The 14,902-nt window shown below is 40.8% G+C and overlaps 1 protein-coding gene across 2 annotated transcripts in view; it reads left to right on the forward strand.

The window, feature by feature from the left end:
- Positions 1–7,044: 7,044 nt before the first annotated feature.
- LOC123765167 (ankyrin-3) overlaps positions 7,045–14,902 on the forward strand; it is a 134,603-nt gene continuing 126,745 nt past the window's right edge. The window contains exons 1-3 of one of the 2 annotated variants that reach the window (XM_045753655.2): positions 7,045–7,301; positions 13,214–13,422; positions 14,171–14,331. In XM_045753655.2, coding sequence (XP_045609611.2) covers positions 13,246–13,422; positions 14,171–14,331 — 338 coding nt within the window. In that variant the 5' untranslated portion in view covers positions 7,045–7,301; positions 13,214–13,245. The remainder of the gene's footprint in view (positions 7,302–13,213; positions 13,423–14,170; positions 14,332–14,902) is intronic. The other variant, XM_045753647.2, reaches the window with a different exon arrangement.

Consider the following 14,902-nt stretch of genomic DNA (forward strand, 5'->3'; position numbering starts at 1 on the left):
GAGGAGGGGGGGTGTGAGAGTTGAGACTGTTAACAAAAGTTTCCCAGTTATCTTGCCTGAGCTCTGTCATGCGCTCCCTCGCCTTGGCTAGGGCTTTCTGAAAGAGCTTGAGCATTGCCGGCGTACGTGTTTCCCTATACTATCTAAAAGCTAAGAACGTACGCATTCTGACTATTGACGACCGTCACAATAGGTATCTAAACAGGGCGATGGGTTGGCATATTCTTGGGTCCTCGGATAGTTTATCTTTATTTGTATTTGTTATCAACACTTTTTATTCTTTATGCTCAATTAGTATTAAGTTCTAGATATTAATGAAATTGAAATTGAAATTGAAATAAGTTTATTGAGGTAAAATACACACAAAGGGATGAGGTAGCTCAAGCTATTCTCACCCCATTCAGTACAACGTGTTAATATATACATAGACACACATCACAAATAAACACATTACCAAACATTTTGAGAGGTAAAAATATACATTTCCTCCTTCACAAGTAGTATGTTATCAGACGTACACACAAATACTTTTATGACCTAGGTATACTGTATAGACAAATTGCAAGACACCTGCAGATAATTCAACAAAATATTACAATCTTGGTGCAAAATTCTTATATCTCTCAAGAATATCATCAACCTTTCCGTTGTGACACATCCAGGCTATTTGTTCAGGAACAGTCCTTATCTCAGTGTTTCTATATACACTAATCAACGGACAATCAAGAATATAATGGGCCAGGGTGTGAGACCTTAACATACCACATAGTTTACACTTCGTGTCATTACCATGAACATCTATCCCATATTCCCAGTAATATTTGTACCCAAGCCTGAGCCGCATGTACACAGAGTCACTCCAAGCATTTCTCCTTTTACCATAAGTGAAATGGGTGTTTTGACTCACATACATGTAGTGTTGCATGGTTTGACTACTCTCATACATTATCTCTCTCCTCTCCACTCCCGCCTGTGCCTGAATATTTCTGATTTTGCTTCTTATTTGTCTCATTGTGAATTCACATTCAATGTCAACTTGTGGTTTTGATGTGGCACGTTTGGCCAAGTCATCCGCCACCTCGTTGAGCACTATTCCAACGTGAGATGGAATCCACATGAATTTCACACTATAACCTTTCAGCTGTATCTCAGTTATTCTTCTCTTACAGTCCTCCACTATAGACATGAAGACTGGGTTTCGACTGTTTAAGGACTCCAGTGCTCCTCGGCTATCGACAAATACAAAAACATTTTTGTCGTCATGACGTACTTCCTCCAAACACGCCAGAATGGCCTGCAGTTCAGCTTGTGTGGATGATATATAATTACTAAGCCGGAGTTCAATTATCCTGTCCACAGTCCCAAACTCCGTATAATCCCTTATTAGGACACCACACCCTGCCCTGCCATCCTCCGCCACCGACCCGTCGCAATATACATGTAAACTGTTGCCTCTTGGTAACCGAGATATCATGCTTCCATACAAACACCGTAATTGTCCCGGTTCATGATGAATCTTTTTCACCTTGAGGGGTACAATTTCGACGTCTATTTTCTGTACTTTCCAGGGAGCAGACATATTACACTTTCGAGAGGGTTTACAGCAGTCAAGTACGTCGTATTCCCTGAGGTCATGAGCTAATCCTCTCGTATAGCGTGTCTCCCTCAGTTTCCTGGAAGTGTGTACGTCACTCAAGCAGGTCTGAACGCTCTCAAACAGCTTATCCCCTCCTTTTCTCCGCATGAAACGAATAGATACTCTAGTGTTAATGTCACGGACTCTATCACACACACTCTGTAAATTTAATTCCATTCTCATTATTTCAATCATTGCATTTCTTTGACATCCAAGAATAATCCTCATAGCCTCGTTCTGTATCAGCTCTATTTTTTGAATTCTGCCTTGGCCTGTGTAAGACAATACGGGTGCTGCGTAGTCTATCAGGGAGCGAACAGTGCTTATGTATAACATCCGCAAGATAGGTACCCCAACACCTTTACCAGAGATATTAATGTTTTTCTTGCCCGAAACGTATTGCGTAATAGTGGCTTTAGGCATTGTATGTACTAGCTCTATCTATATATCAATCCATTAATGTAACATCACTTGTATGTATGTACCTTACCTGAATAAACATATTTATTTATTTATATATATATATATATATATATATATATATATATATATATATATATATATATATATATATATATATATATATATATATATATATATATATATATATATGTCGTACCTAGTAGCCAGAACTCACTTCTCAGCCTACTATTTAAGGCCCGATTTGCCTAATAAGCCAAGTTTTCCTGAAATATTATATTTACTATAATTTTTTTCTTATGAAATGATAAAGCAACCCTTTTCTCTATGTATGAGGTCAATTTGTTTTATTGGAGTTAAAATTAACGTAGATATATGACCGAACCTAACCAACCCTACCTAACCTAACCTAACCTATATTTATAGGTAAGGTTAGGTTAGGTAGCCAAAAAAAGCTAGGTTAGGTTAGGTTAGGTAGGTTAGGTAGACGAAAAAACATTAATTCATGAAAACTTGGCTTATTAGGCAAATCGGGCCTTGAATGGTAGGCTGAGAAGTGCGTTCTGGCTATTAGGTACGACATATATATATATATATATATATATATATATGTCGTACCTAGTAGCCAGAACGCAATTCTCAGCCTACTACGCAAGGCCCGATTTGCCTAATAAGCTAAGTTTTCATGAATTAATTGTTTTTCGACTACCTAACCTACCTAACCTAACCTTACCTAACTTTTTCGGCCACCTAACCTAACCTAACCTATAAAAATAGGTTAGGTTAGGTTAGGTAGGGTAGGTTAGGTTCGGTCATATATCTACGTTAATTTTATCTCCAATAAAAAAAAATTGACCTCATACATAATGAAATGGGTAGCTTTATCATTTCATAAGAAAAAATTATTGAAAATATATTAATTCAGGAAAACTTGGCTTATTATGCAAATCGGGCTTTGCATAGTAGGCTGAGAAGTGCATTCTGGCTACTAGGTACGACATATATATATATATATATATATATATGTATGTCGTACCTAGTAGCCAGAACGCACTTCTCAGCCTACTATGCAAGGCCCGATTTGCCTAATAAGCCAAATTTTCATGATTTAATTATTTTTCGACTACCTAAGCTACCTAACCTAACCTAACCTAACTTTTTCGGCTACCAAACCTAATCTAACCTATAAAGATAGGTTAGGTTAGGTTAGGTAGGGTTGGTTAGGTTCGGTCATATATCTACGTTAATTTTAACTCCAATAAAAAAAATTGGCCTCATACATAATGAAATGGATAGCTTTATCATTTCATAAGAAAAAAATTAGAGAAAATATATTAATTCAGGAAAACTTGGCTTATTAGGCAAATCGGGCCTTGCATAGTAGGCTTAGAAGTGCGTTCTGGCTACTAGGTACGACATGTATATATATATGTATATATATATATATATATATATATATATATATATATATATATATATATATATATGTCGTACCTAGTAGCCAGAACGCACTTCTCAGCCTACTATGCAAGGCCTAATTTGCCTAATTAGCCAAGTTTTCATTAATTATTTGTTTTTCGACTACCTAACCTACCTAACCTAACCTAACCTAACTTTTTCGGCTACCTAACCTAGCCTAACCTATAAAGATAGGTTAGGTTAGGTTAGGTAGGGTTGGTTAAGTTCGGTCATATATTTACGTCAATTTTAACTCCAATAAAAAAAAATTGACCTCATACATAATGAAATGGGTAGCTTTATCATTTCATAAGCAAAAAATTAGAGAAAATATATTAATTCATGAAAACTTGGATTATTAGGCAAATCGGGCCTTGCATAGTAGGCTGAGAAGTGCGTTCTGGCTATTAGGTACGACATATATATATATATATATATATATATATATATATATATATATATATATATATATATATATATATATATATATATATATATATATATATATATATATTTATATATATATTAGTATATTTTGGTAGCAGTCTTTCCTTTAGACATATATTATTAAATATGACCGAAAAAGTAAGATTAATAATTCTAACACGAATTTTCTCAATGTTTCTTACATTTTTCTTCACTGTTGATGGTAACTGAAAAATCAATTCTCCAAAATTCATTTTTATTTCTAGTCTGACGCGACACTTGAGCGCGTTTCGTAAAACTTATTACATTTTCAAAGACTAGTTTACACACACACAACTATAACTGAATAGAGTTTAAACATCTTCGATTTTTTATACCTGCATTTGGGTGAGGTGATATGCTACAACAGTTTTGGATGAGGTGAAAACAAACTTTCAACACAAGACAGAACACGAAACAATGGGTATAATATTTTGTAAGTTAAAGGGAAGAATGGAAGTAACTGCAAAGGGCCTATTGGCCCATATTTCTTGATGCTTCTATATTGGTGCGGAGTCTTGAAGTGGGTAGAATATAGTTGTGCATTAATTGGCTGTTGATTGCTGGTGTTGACTTCTTGATGTGTAGTGCCTCGCTGATGTCGAGCCGCCTACGATCGCTGTATCTATCGATGATTTCTGTGTTGTTTGTTAAGACTTCTCTCGTGATGGTCTGGTTGTGAGAAAAGATTATATGTTCCTTGATATAGCCCTGTTGTTTATGCGTTGTTAATCGCCTGGAAAGAGACGTTGTTGTTTTGCCTATATACTGAGTTCTTTGTGGCTTACAGTCCCCAAGTGGACATTTAAAGGCATAGACGACGTTGGTTTCCTTCAAGGCGTTCTGCTTGGTGTCTGGGGAGTTTTTCATGAGTAGATTGGCCGTTTTCTTTTGTTTTATAGTATTTTGTTTTATAGTATATTGTCAATTGTATTTTCTGATTTTTGTCTGTAGGGATAACTTTCCTATCAACAATATCTTTCAGGACCCTTTGCTCCATTTTATGAGCCGTCGAAAAGAAGTTCCTGTAAAATAGTCTAATAGGGGGTACAGGTGTTGTGTTGGTTGACTCTTCAGAGGTTGCATGGCGTTTTACCTTTCTTCTTATGATGTATTCAACGAAACCATTGGAGAAGCCGTTGTTGACTAGGACCTGCCTTACTCTACAGAGTTCTTCATCGACTTGCTTCCATTCTGAGCTGTGGCTGAGAGCACGGTCGACATAAGCGTTAACAACACTCCTCTTGTACCTGTCTGGGCAGTCACTGTTGGCATTGAGGCACATTCCTATGTTTGTTTCCTTAGTGTAGACTGCAGTGTCGAAACCTCCGCTCCTTTCCATGACTGTTACATCTAGAAAGGGCAGCTGGGGCTACCACCTACAGGATGGGTATGCATGGGATCACCACCACCAATAGGATGGGTATGGGGTCCACTACCACCCTCAGGATGGAAATGAGGTCCACTACTACCCACAGGATGGGTATGGGGTTCACTACCACCCCACAAGATGGGTATGGGGTCCCCTACCACCCACAGGATGGGTATCGGGTTCACTACCACCCACAGGATGGGTATGGGGTCCATGCACTACCACCCACAGGATGGGTATGGGGTCCACTACCACCCACAGGATGGGTATGGGGTCCCCTACCACCCACAGGATGGGTATCGGGTTCACTACCACCCACAGGATGGGTATGGGGTCCATGCACTACCACCCACAGGATGGGTATGGGGTCCACTACCACCCACAGGATGGGTATGGGGTCCCCTACCACCCACAGGATGGGTATCGGGTTCACTACCACCCACAGGATGGGTATGGGGTCCATGCACTACCACCCACAGGATGGGTATGGGGTCCACTACCACCCACAGGATGGGTATGGGGTCCATGCACCACCACCCACAGGATGGGTATGGGGTCCACTACCACTGTTAAGATAGGTGTGAGGGTCCACTATAATTCACAGGATGGGTATACAGGAGTGAATAATAAATGAATATAACTAATAAGTCATCTAGACCACAACCTCAAAATAATCTCTCAACATCAATATGCAAATAGATTAGCAGTGATGCAATGAACTATACGGAATGAATGATTATAATCAATTATAGGCAATTTGTTACAATTACACGTAGCTTATCCCGTTGAAAACAGGTTCAATAGGGAATAACTCAGCATACACCTAAATAGTCTAGATGAACCGTTTTCTTTGTGTTTAATGAATGATCAGAGCCAATTGTTTGCACATTTGTGTAGATCAATGTATTGTCCTGTTATGTGTCCCCGAGGTGACAAGTGCAAGCGAGGTGTATGGCAGGAGCGGCCGGCCATTAGACCCGGAACCCTTAACGAGGGAACCATAGGTATAAGAGTGTAATGAGCTAGTTTGTGTAGTTGGCAGTGGTGGTGGAGATTTACTCCCAGTTTTCCCCCAACTCGTGACGTTTATTCCCTGTAGCTGCTAAGGTTGCTCCCCCGCCACCATGGCCTAACTATACATATATAACTAGTAATGTATCAGTCGTGTGATGTTGAGGAATAGTGTATTAAGCCAGTTATTGAATGGTGGAAGTTGTGGAGAAAAGAATAAATGACGAACACAGATGAAATTAGAAATATTGTCGATACAGGGAAATCTGCAAAATGCGCAGATACGAAAATGAAGCATTTAGTCAAGATATATCTGACATAAAGAGTTTTAGAATATACGTTTCACCCTTAAAGGAAAGAATAAGGTAGAAAATTTTAAGTAGATATAGGAATGTGAGTAACATATAGCCATATACATAGGACCCCCCCTCCCTGTCACCACGGCTAACCATAGCCCGTGCTTCTTGCCCCGCTCCTGTGCCAGATAAGTTACGGACTCACCATAGCCCGTGCTACTTGAAACTTGTTCCGAGTAACTGAATCTGTAACAACAAGAACCCTGTCACCAGGGAGGAAATCTTCCCTCGCCGCAATGGGTACATTTCCCCCGCCACGGTGGGGTACATTCCCCGCCGCGGTGGGTACATTCCCCCGCCGCGGTGGGTACATTTCCCCGCCGGGAGGGTTGGTGAGGGAGGCTCGAGAGGGCAGCACCAGCGCCCACCATAACACACTCCGCACCCCCCCTCCCCTTCCTTCCTCGAGGGCCTCCAGACCACAATAGATGGAGCAGACGTGAGGACGGGGGCCAGGCCACACACACACACACGCCTCCTGACGCTCCCCGCCAGGGACACGGGTGCAGGCGTCACACTGGTGAGATGCCACACACGCCACACCAGGCTGCCGTCCATGGCCGCCTACACTAGCCCTCATAAGGTCAGTGCTGTGGCTGCATTTGGGCTCATTAGTGAGTTATTTTTGGTGTTTCTTGTATCCCCCCGCTTGTGAGGGGTGGGGGGGGGTTGGTGGGGTTATGTCTGGAGGAAGTCTTGTGTGGGGTCGTACACTGTCTGTTCTGGGGCTCCTTGCCTGAATTTACCTGAGGGGTACTGGCACTCTAGTGGCCTCCCATGAGGACAGGCAGCTGGTGGGTTGTCATAGGTGCTCCTATTTATGGTGATTTAAGAGGTTGACATGTTGGGTAGACTTAACTTGAGTACTATTACGGATGTCTTTAGTACTGTAGGTATTCGTTAGTTTGTATATGTATGGCGCGTCCTCGGGAGCCTCGACTATTGTATGTTACAGCGGCTATGTTACGCACAGTTCCTGTGTTGGTTGTCTTGATGTATGTCGTTGTCGTTTTAAATTTGTACTGACAGGCGTCGTGGCGACCTGATCTTGGCTGAACGGGCAGTTTGATGGCAACTGTTGCACGATGATTGTGGTTGTAGTACTGTTGCCAATGTACTTGTGGAAATAATCTTGCTATATGTAAAGTTTCTAACATTAAACATTTATAATTGGTTGTGATACACTTCGTAGTTTTTGATTATTGTAGAGCTCGCGCTTGTAATTACAAATTTCCAGTAGTTGCCGCGCTGGTTGACATCCCTCCAGACACCATTGTGAGGCACGGCTTACTCTAGCCTTTCCTACACCATTGCATAAATTCTCATTGAGGACCAGAAGTATGAACTTTGGCTTATAAATCCCCCCCCCCCATCCCTGCCCCCGCAGCTAACTACGGTACTTCTCTCTAGGATCCAATTCAAATTTGCCAAACTCAAAGTACAGTACTATTTTATTGCTGGATGAACACAAGTGAAAAATGTTCTAAATTGTATTACAGTACTTCTACCAAATGCCAGACTTCACTTTCAATCTAGAGGGCACTGGAGATTGTGGCCCTTGGGTAGAGTATGATTACATCACATCACATGCCAAGAGTATTAAAGGGGGTAACAATTGTTACCAATGTATACAGTACTTTTTAATGTTTTACTTCATTCCTCTTGGGCTTTGGCTCCAGTGTGGGCACACCTTGCAGGTTTCAAAACAAATTAAGCCACTGAGAGTTCGTGAGCGTTGTGCAGGTCTTGGCCAATACAGCTGCCTCCAGTTTGACATTATAGATTGTATGTTTAACTGCCAATTCTACAGTTTTGAGCTTTGTCTAACATGTTTTTGTAAATTGACCTTTAACATCTTGTTTATTTTTATTATAAATACTAGAGCCCTATTTATCTGAGGGCCACTAACACTAGCGGCCTTGACAAGGACAAGACGTGGTGAGCGTGTCAGACACCCCCTCCCCCCCCCCCCCTCCCATCCTCTCCCCATTTGCTTTGAGGTTCCTCCAGGTTGATTTAAGATTTTAATTTTTTTTTTTATAATTTGCAAAGCTTGTAAACATGCTTAAAAAATGAACCTAGGTAAACCCCCCCCCCCCCATTACTTGTACTATTTGAAATTAGAATTTACCTTTTATGGTTGTATGGTTGGATTTTCAGGCAGGACGCTTCGTTTTCATAAGATGCTTGTGGACTTTTTTTGTCCTTAAACATTTTTCTTAGTCAGGCCTGAGAAATGGTGTATAGAACACTATAGACACGTCTGGTAAAGGTGACTGGCGGCTCATCTTGAATGTGTCACTTACTAGTGCTCGTTAGATTTACATTAAGTGATTAATACTCTTAATCATAAATGTGTAGGCCTACAATGTACAGTATGTGGGAAATGGGCCAGCCCATGGGTTAAATTCCTCATCACGGCCCCTGTAGATTTTTCCATCACTATATTGTGATAAAATAATGTGTACAGTAATATGTAACTACTAGTTTGCCACATACTGGCCATTTTATACTTATAAACAGAGGAAGGCTACACCTCGATAGACAAGAATAATTTTCTGCTAGCACACTACCTAGACATGCCTTGTGGATTAGGCCTAGCACATGCCCCCTCCTGCACCTAGTGCAGGTCTTGCTTTCACACCTATAACCATGTTGCACAACATCCTTAAAGTTGTCTGGAATAAGAATGTTGTGCCTCCCACTACTGGATGCAGGTTACCAGGACCTGCAGACATTGTCGTGAAAGCATTGTAGTCGAAGTGTTTCGGCAAAGTGTTTTGGTTACATCCTTGTCAATGTGAAAGGGAGAGGGTAAAAAAACTTGGTACTACTGTATTGATTTATGCAGTTTACATAACGGCATTTTGCATGTTGGCAAAATGCAGGTTCTATACAGGGTTACCTCGGTTTAAGAGTTTAATCCGTTCCTGGAGACCGCTTGTACAGTAATTCGGAAACGCATAAACCAAAGCTAATTTCCCCAGAAGAAATAATTGAGAAATTAATTAATCCATTCCCGACTTCCCAAAAACCTTATTTCAAACAATTTTATACCTAATTAATGTAAATCTACACTACAAAAGTATGTTCAAGTTATTACTTACCCTTGCTGATGACTGCTGTTGGTGTATGGAAGATGGTGAGGAGGAGGGAGGAGGAGAGGTGTTACTGTTTGGAATGGGAGTCTCCTTCCATTATAACATCAGGCAGTGAGGACTTCTCTGGTGTGCACACTCTGGCACGTTTTGCCTGCATACCACTAGGACCTGCTTGTCTTACTAAGAATCTGTCTAAAGATGCTTCTTTTTCCCTACATTTTCTTACTTGTCTGTAGTAAGACATCACATTGTCATTTAAAAGGTCAATGCAACGGCCTGCTACAGCTTTATCTGGGCGAGTTTTTTAAACGAAACTTTGCTGTTTTTCCCATACTTCACACACTTTCTTAATGAAGATGTGACATCCTCTACTCATGACTATTTTCTTAGGTTGAACCTTACCACTGACTTTATTGGGACCCATGGCGAGATATATAATTTGTGCTCAAATGGCCAAAAATCCGACAAAAAACTGTAAATCCTTGTGAAAAATTCAGGCGGGATAGTCACTGGGCGCGAAACACTGGTAAACTGAGGCGTGATCGCTGTGCCACCGTGTGCTAGTCGGCCTGTATGCGTATCAACACCCTCGTCAACCCGAGGCAATCCTCGTATTCTGATGCAAATTTTCTGAGCAAGTCCTGGTCGTATTCCGAAAAACTCGTATTCCAAGGTACCACTGTACTAGATAATCGTGGTCAGGGTCAAATGGGGGCGGGGGGGGGAATTTGTCAAGCTGCTGGCCTCCTGTCCTCGAGGCCACTAGTACCGTATTAGTGGCCCTCGGGTAAACGATGCAACACTGCATAGTCTTCGGTGATCAATGTTTTCGTTTACCAGTCTTGTGGCCACTTGGTAGCATCAGGAATGCATTTTTGTATTGTCTAATGGAAAAAAATGCCGCGTTGCTGTAATGGGCAGTTGCAATGCTTGCAAAAGTCCTCCAAAATCTGGCAAACCTATACCGATTTCTTGCTGTAAATTGACAAGTGGTAATATTTAGTTTAAGTTTGTCAAATGTCCTTATAACATGGGCATTGTCTAGATGCCTGAGCATGTTAATGTCAAGTAATGCATGGCGAAGTAAGGAAATGGTTTCATGTTTGTACATGTAGTCCCTTTGGTAATTTTGGAACAGTTGGACACTGGGAAGTTTTGAACAATATCATGTAACTGATGCCAGTTTGTCCCAACTTTTTCATTGGTTGCTGAACTTCTGGACATCGGCAGCCTATAGCATCGGTGCATTCGACAAGTCTACAAATGTAAGCTGTTCAAATAGACTAGAAATGCAATGAAATGTGAAAGGCTTTGGTTATTTGGGAATTTATTTTTAAAATTGTAGGCTGTGGTTGTGGTTGACAGCTGTGAGGCGCCTGACAGCTGAGTGGACAGCTTTTTGGATTCGTAGTGCTGAGGTTAAGGGTTCGATCCCTGGTGAAGGCGGAGACAAATGGGCAAAGTTTTTAAACCTGATGCCCCTGTTACCTAGCAGTAAATACGTACCTGGGGGTTAGACGGCTGCTACGGACTGCTTCCTGGGGGTGTGTAACAAAAAGGCCTGGTCGAGGACCGGGCCATGGGGACGCTAAGCCCCGAAATCATCTTAAGATAACCTCAAGATAACACAACCTTCATTACCTATAATGCATCCGTTGGGAGAAATACTAAAGTTTGCCCAGTCTCTGGGATGTCAAAATAAAGTATTGAACAGCATCACCCCCCCCCCCCCCTTTTCCTTCCCCCCCAGTTGGAAAATGGTTAAAAAAAATGCAAACCTGCCATGCATATGTTAAACCTTGATGTTGGACTTTGAACCTTGTTGAAGAAGTCTTGGGTGTGGTAATGTGCCTAAAACATTAAGTACACACACACATTGACAATCTTGTAGTGTTTGCATGTAGGTTTCAGGACACTCATGCAGCCTAACATCCCTCCCTCTCTCTCTCTCTCTCTCTCCTACCTCCTTGTTTGGACTATCCTTCTATTCCCTGTCTAGACACTTCTCTTCCTCAGTCCTTCCTGCTTCACCCCTCCCTCCTCCCCCCCCCCCCTTTCCTCGCACAGTAAGAGATAATTTAATTATAGTCTGCACCACCAAGGAAGACTACAAAGTGCTCTTCTGCACGCCATTGTGACAGTGCCGTGGTAGAATGAAGTGACCTCTGCCTTCTAAGATTGTTTGCTAGACTTGTCTGAGCCGAGCTATAAAAAAATTGGATTAACTTTGTAATTTGCTAATTGTATCAAAGATGTGTGCGTCGTGTATCATTGTGGCTGTGACGATGATAGTTATCTATTTTGTCTGCTGTGTTGCAGGGTGCTCTAATATTTGTTAAGGTTTTTGGTACTCCATTGGAGTGCCTATTAATTGGCTTTGTGGCTCTAGCTTTTTTTAGTTGGAAATGAGTCCACTTCCTGCATTGTTGCAAAGTTTGAAAGATCCATTTTGACCAAGGTAAAGTGACCCAACAGCAGATAGGCAGACGTCGATGTATTGCATGGGGTCACTACACTGGGAAAGCAGCTTGACCCTTTCATGGGGTATGCGGTACAGACTTGCCCTCTACAGCCACAGGTGCATGTGTGGTCCTCGCCACTGTGGTAGGTTTTTTTAGAAGCTCGGCGCAGTATTTGTTGGCATTATTGCGCTGTACTGTTTAGAAAGCATTGTGTAATAATAATAGTAATAATACAGTACTGTATTGAACTTTATATTCAACCTGAATGTAAACTAGTTTTGAAGGGCATTCCAGTAGTTGCACATTTCTATTCCCTTTCCATAATATGCATGCATGCTGTCCACTTACTGTTCCTGCCGGTAAATTGCTTGGATATTTAAACTGCAGGGTATGCCCTGCTTTTCTGTACAGTAGATTTATTTGCTGGTTGGTAAAGAAGTTTTTGTGGTGGCATTAATAGACCTCGAAGTTGATAGGCCTTAAAATGAACACCAAAGGATAATTTGTATAAAAAATTTGATATCCCTACAAGGACCCCTGCTAGTGATTGTATGAATTGGCCAGAAGACAATCATAGACTGTACTAGTTTGTCCCTCCTGAACCATTATCATGGTTCCATCTACTGCTGTGTGGTTTGGTCATCATAGACTGTACTAGTTAATAAACTGCTAAACACTGCCGTCACGTTCAGAGGTCTTGTACTACCCGATGCCTCTCCTTCCCATCCTACATCTGTCACATGTGTGGCATTATTAAGTATTGTGTTGTCAAGTAAAGTGTTCATAAGTTAAGAATGGCATGAAATTTCAGGTAATGCGTGTGCGTTTGTACAGAACCTGGTGATATTGCACAAATTTCAGTTGTAGATAATGTATACAGGCTTGGTGACTGTTTTTTTCGGGAAGGCTGATGATGCAAGTTGTACTTGCAGGCAAGTGTGTGCGTAGAGGTGGAGCTGGCGTGATGGGGGGTGTACTGTCCTCGTTCTTCCAGTCAGGCAGTGCACTCCTGGCATCTGGTAACCACCGCTCGGTGTCGGAGACCACCAAGAAGAACATCCGCATAGTCTTTGATGCCTTGAGAGCCAACCCCAGAGTCACTGTCCAGCGGCTGGAAGGCCTCCTCTCGGCTATTCCAAAGGTGAGTCCCTCCCTTTCCCCTCTCTATTGATTCCTGTAATTTAATGTTCTTCAGCATTGGTGAGAAAATTAGTTTAATAATAAGAGAAGCCTTGCCCTGAAAATCTGAGTTGTAGGTATTTGCAATCTGTTTGCAAATTGGCTTGTGTATGTGGGCTAGATTGGTACATACAGTATTCCAATTTGAGTTAGATTTAAATAGTACTTGCATATTATAGCATTTTAAGATTTGTTTACCATACCATATTAACCCATTAGGAAGTTGGGGAAAAAAAAACTTGATTAGCGTTCAATGATGCCGCTTAAATTAGCAGCAACACTAGTTTTCAGTAGTCTTGTCTTTTCAAAAACATTAATCAAATTTAATGGAAAGTTATGTACAGTATTGAAATACTTCAGGATATTTAGGAATAAAATTGAAATGGTTTAGAGCATTACTGATAAATCTTGAATGTCTTGAGGTAACATTAAAATTTATATACCAAATTCAAAATAGTCTTTTTTTTTTTTTAAATGTACTGTAATTTGTCCAAAATTTTTAATTATACATAAGGGACTAAACTGCAAAACAAATTTAGCAAAGTTAAAAGCTTAATAAGTTTAACGTGTCCATTGTTTTCATGGTGTATTTGGTTAAAGTAAGCTGCATTTTTTAACTTTAAGTTAATTATTTGTTTATATTTATCCAAATTAAATGATAAATGTATTTGAACCCATAAATTTGTTTCATTCCTTATTATTGTTTACAGAATGAGAACCTACTGTATGTGCACAATGAAGAGGGCTACAACCTGCTGCAGAAGGTGGTGGGCATCAACAATGTGGAGATGGTGCGATGGTGCCTCACCCGTAACGTTGACGTCAACAGGGGCTTGTGCTCCTTGCCACTACACATCGCTTGCCTTAGAGGGTGAGGGTGAGGTCTTCTGTGGCACATAATGTTGAAATGTTTTGGTAATTAGAAAGTGGGCAAAGATATGTTGGTGGTGGGTGTTAACTTCGGTGCATTCCCCCCCTCCCCCCTCCCTTGCCCTGAAATACTTGTGCGAATCTTCCTGGTCTACGTTCGCTTGACTTCAAATTGACATTAATTCCGAAACGCTTTGCGTAATGGTGGCTTTAGGCATTGTATGTACTAGCTCTATCTATAAATCTATCAATTTTTGTAAAACCTCTTGTATGTATGTACATTACCTGAATAAACATTTATTTTATTTATTGTAATGTTTTAAAGTGATTGTGGTAAAGAGGATAAGTGGAGCAGTAATATAGAAAATCTACCTCTCGGTCAATATGCAGGTCTAGTGAAATGGCAATTTGTCCATAAATTGCTGGAAGAAATGGTTATTTTCTTACTGTTGGGTTTAGTTTCCAGTCGGTCCTGTAACTAATAGTATAAAAATTGAACTTGCCCATAATTTAAGCAGTGTTTCCTGCAGACTAATGATGGATTGGAATTAGTGAGTGCTAGTTGTACTAAG

The sequence above is a fragment of the Procambarus clarkii genome, chromosome 5, assembly GCF_040958095.1.
Source record: "Procambarus clarkii isolate CNS0578487 chromosome 5, FALCON_Pclarkii_2.0, whole genome shotgun sequence".
NCBI classification, from domain to species: domain Eukaryota; kingdom Metazoa; phylum Arthropoda; class Malacostraca; order Decapoda; family Cambaridae; genus Procambarus; species Procambarus clarkii.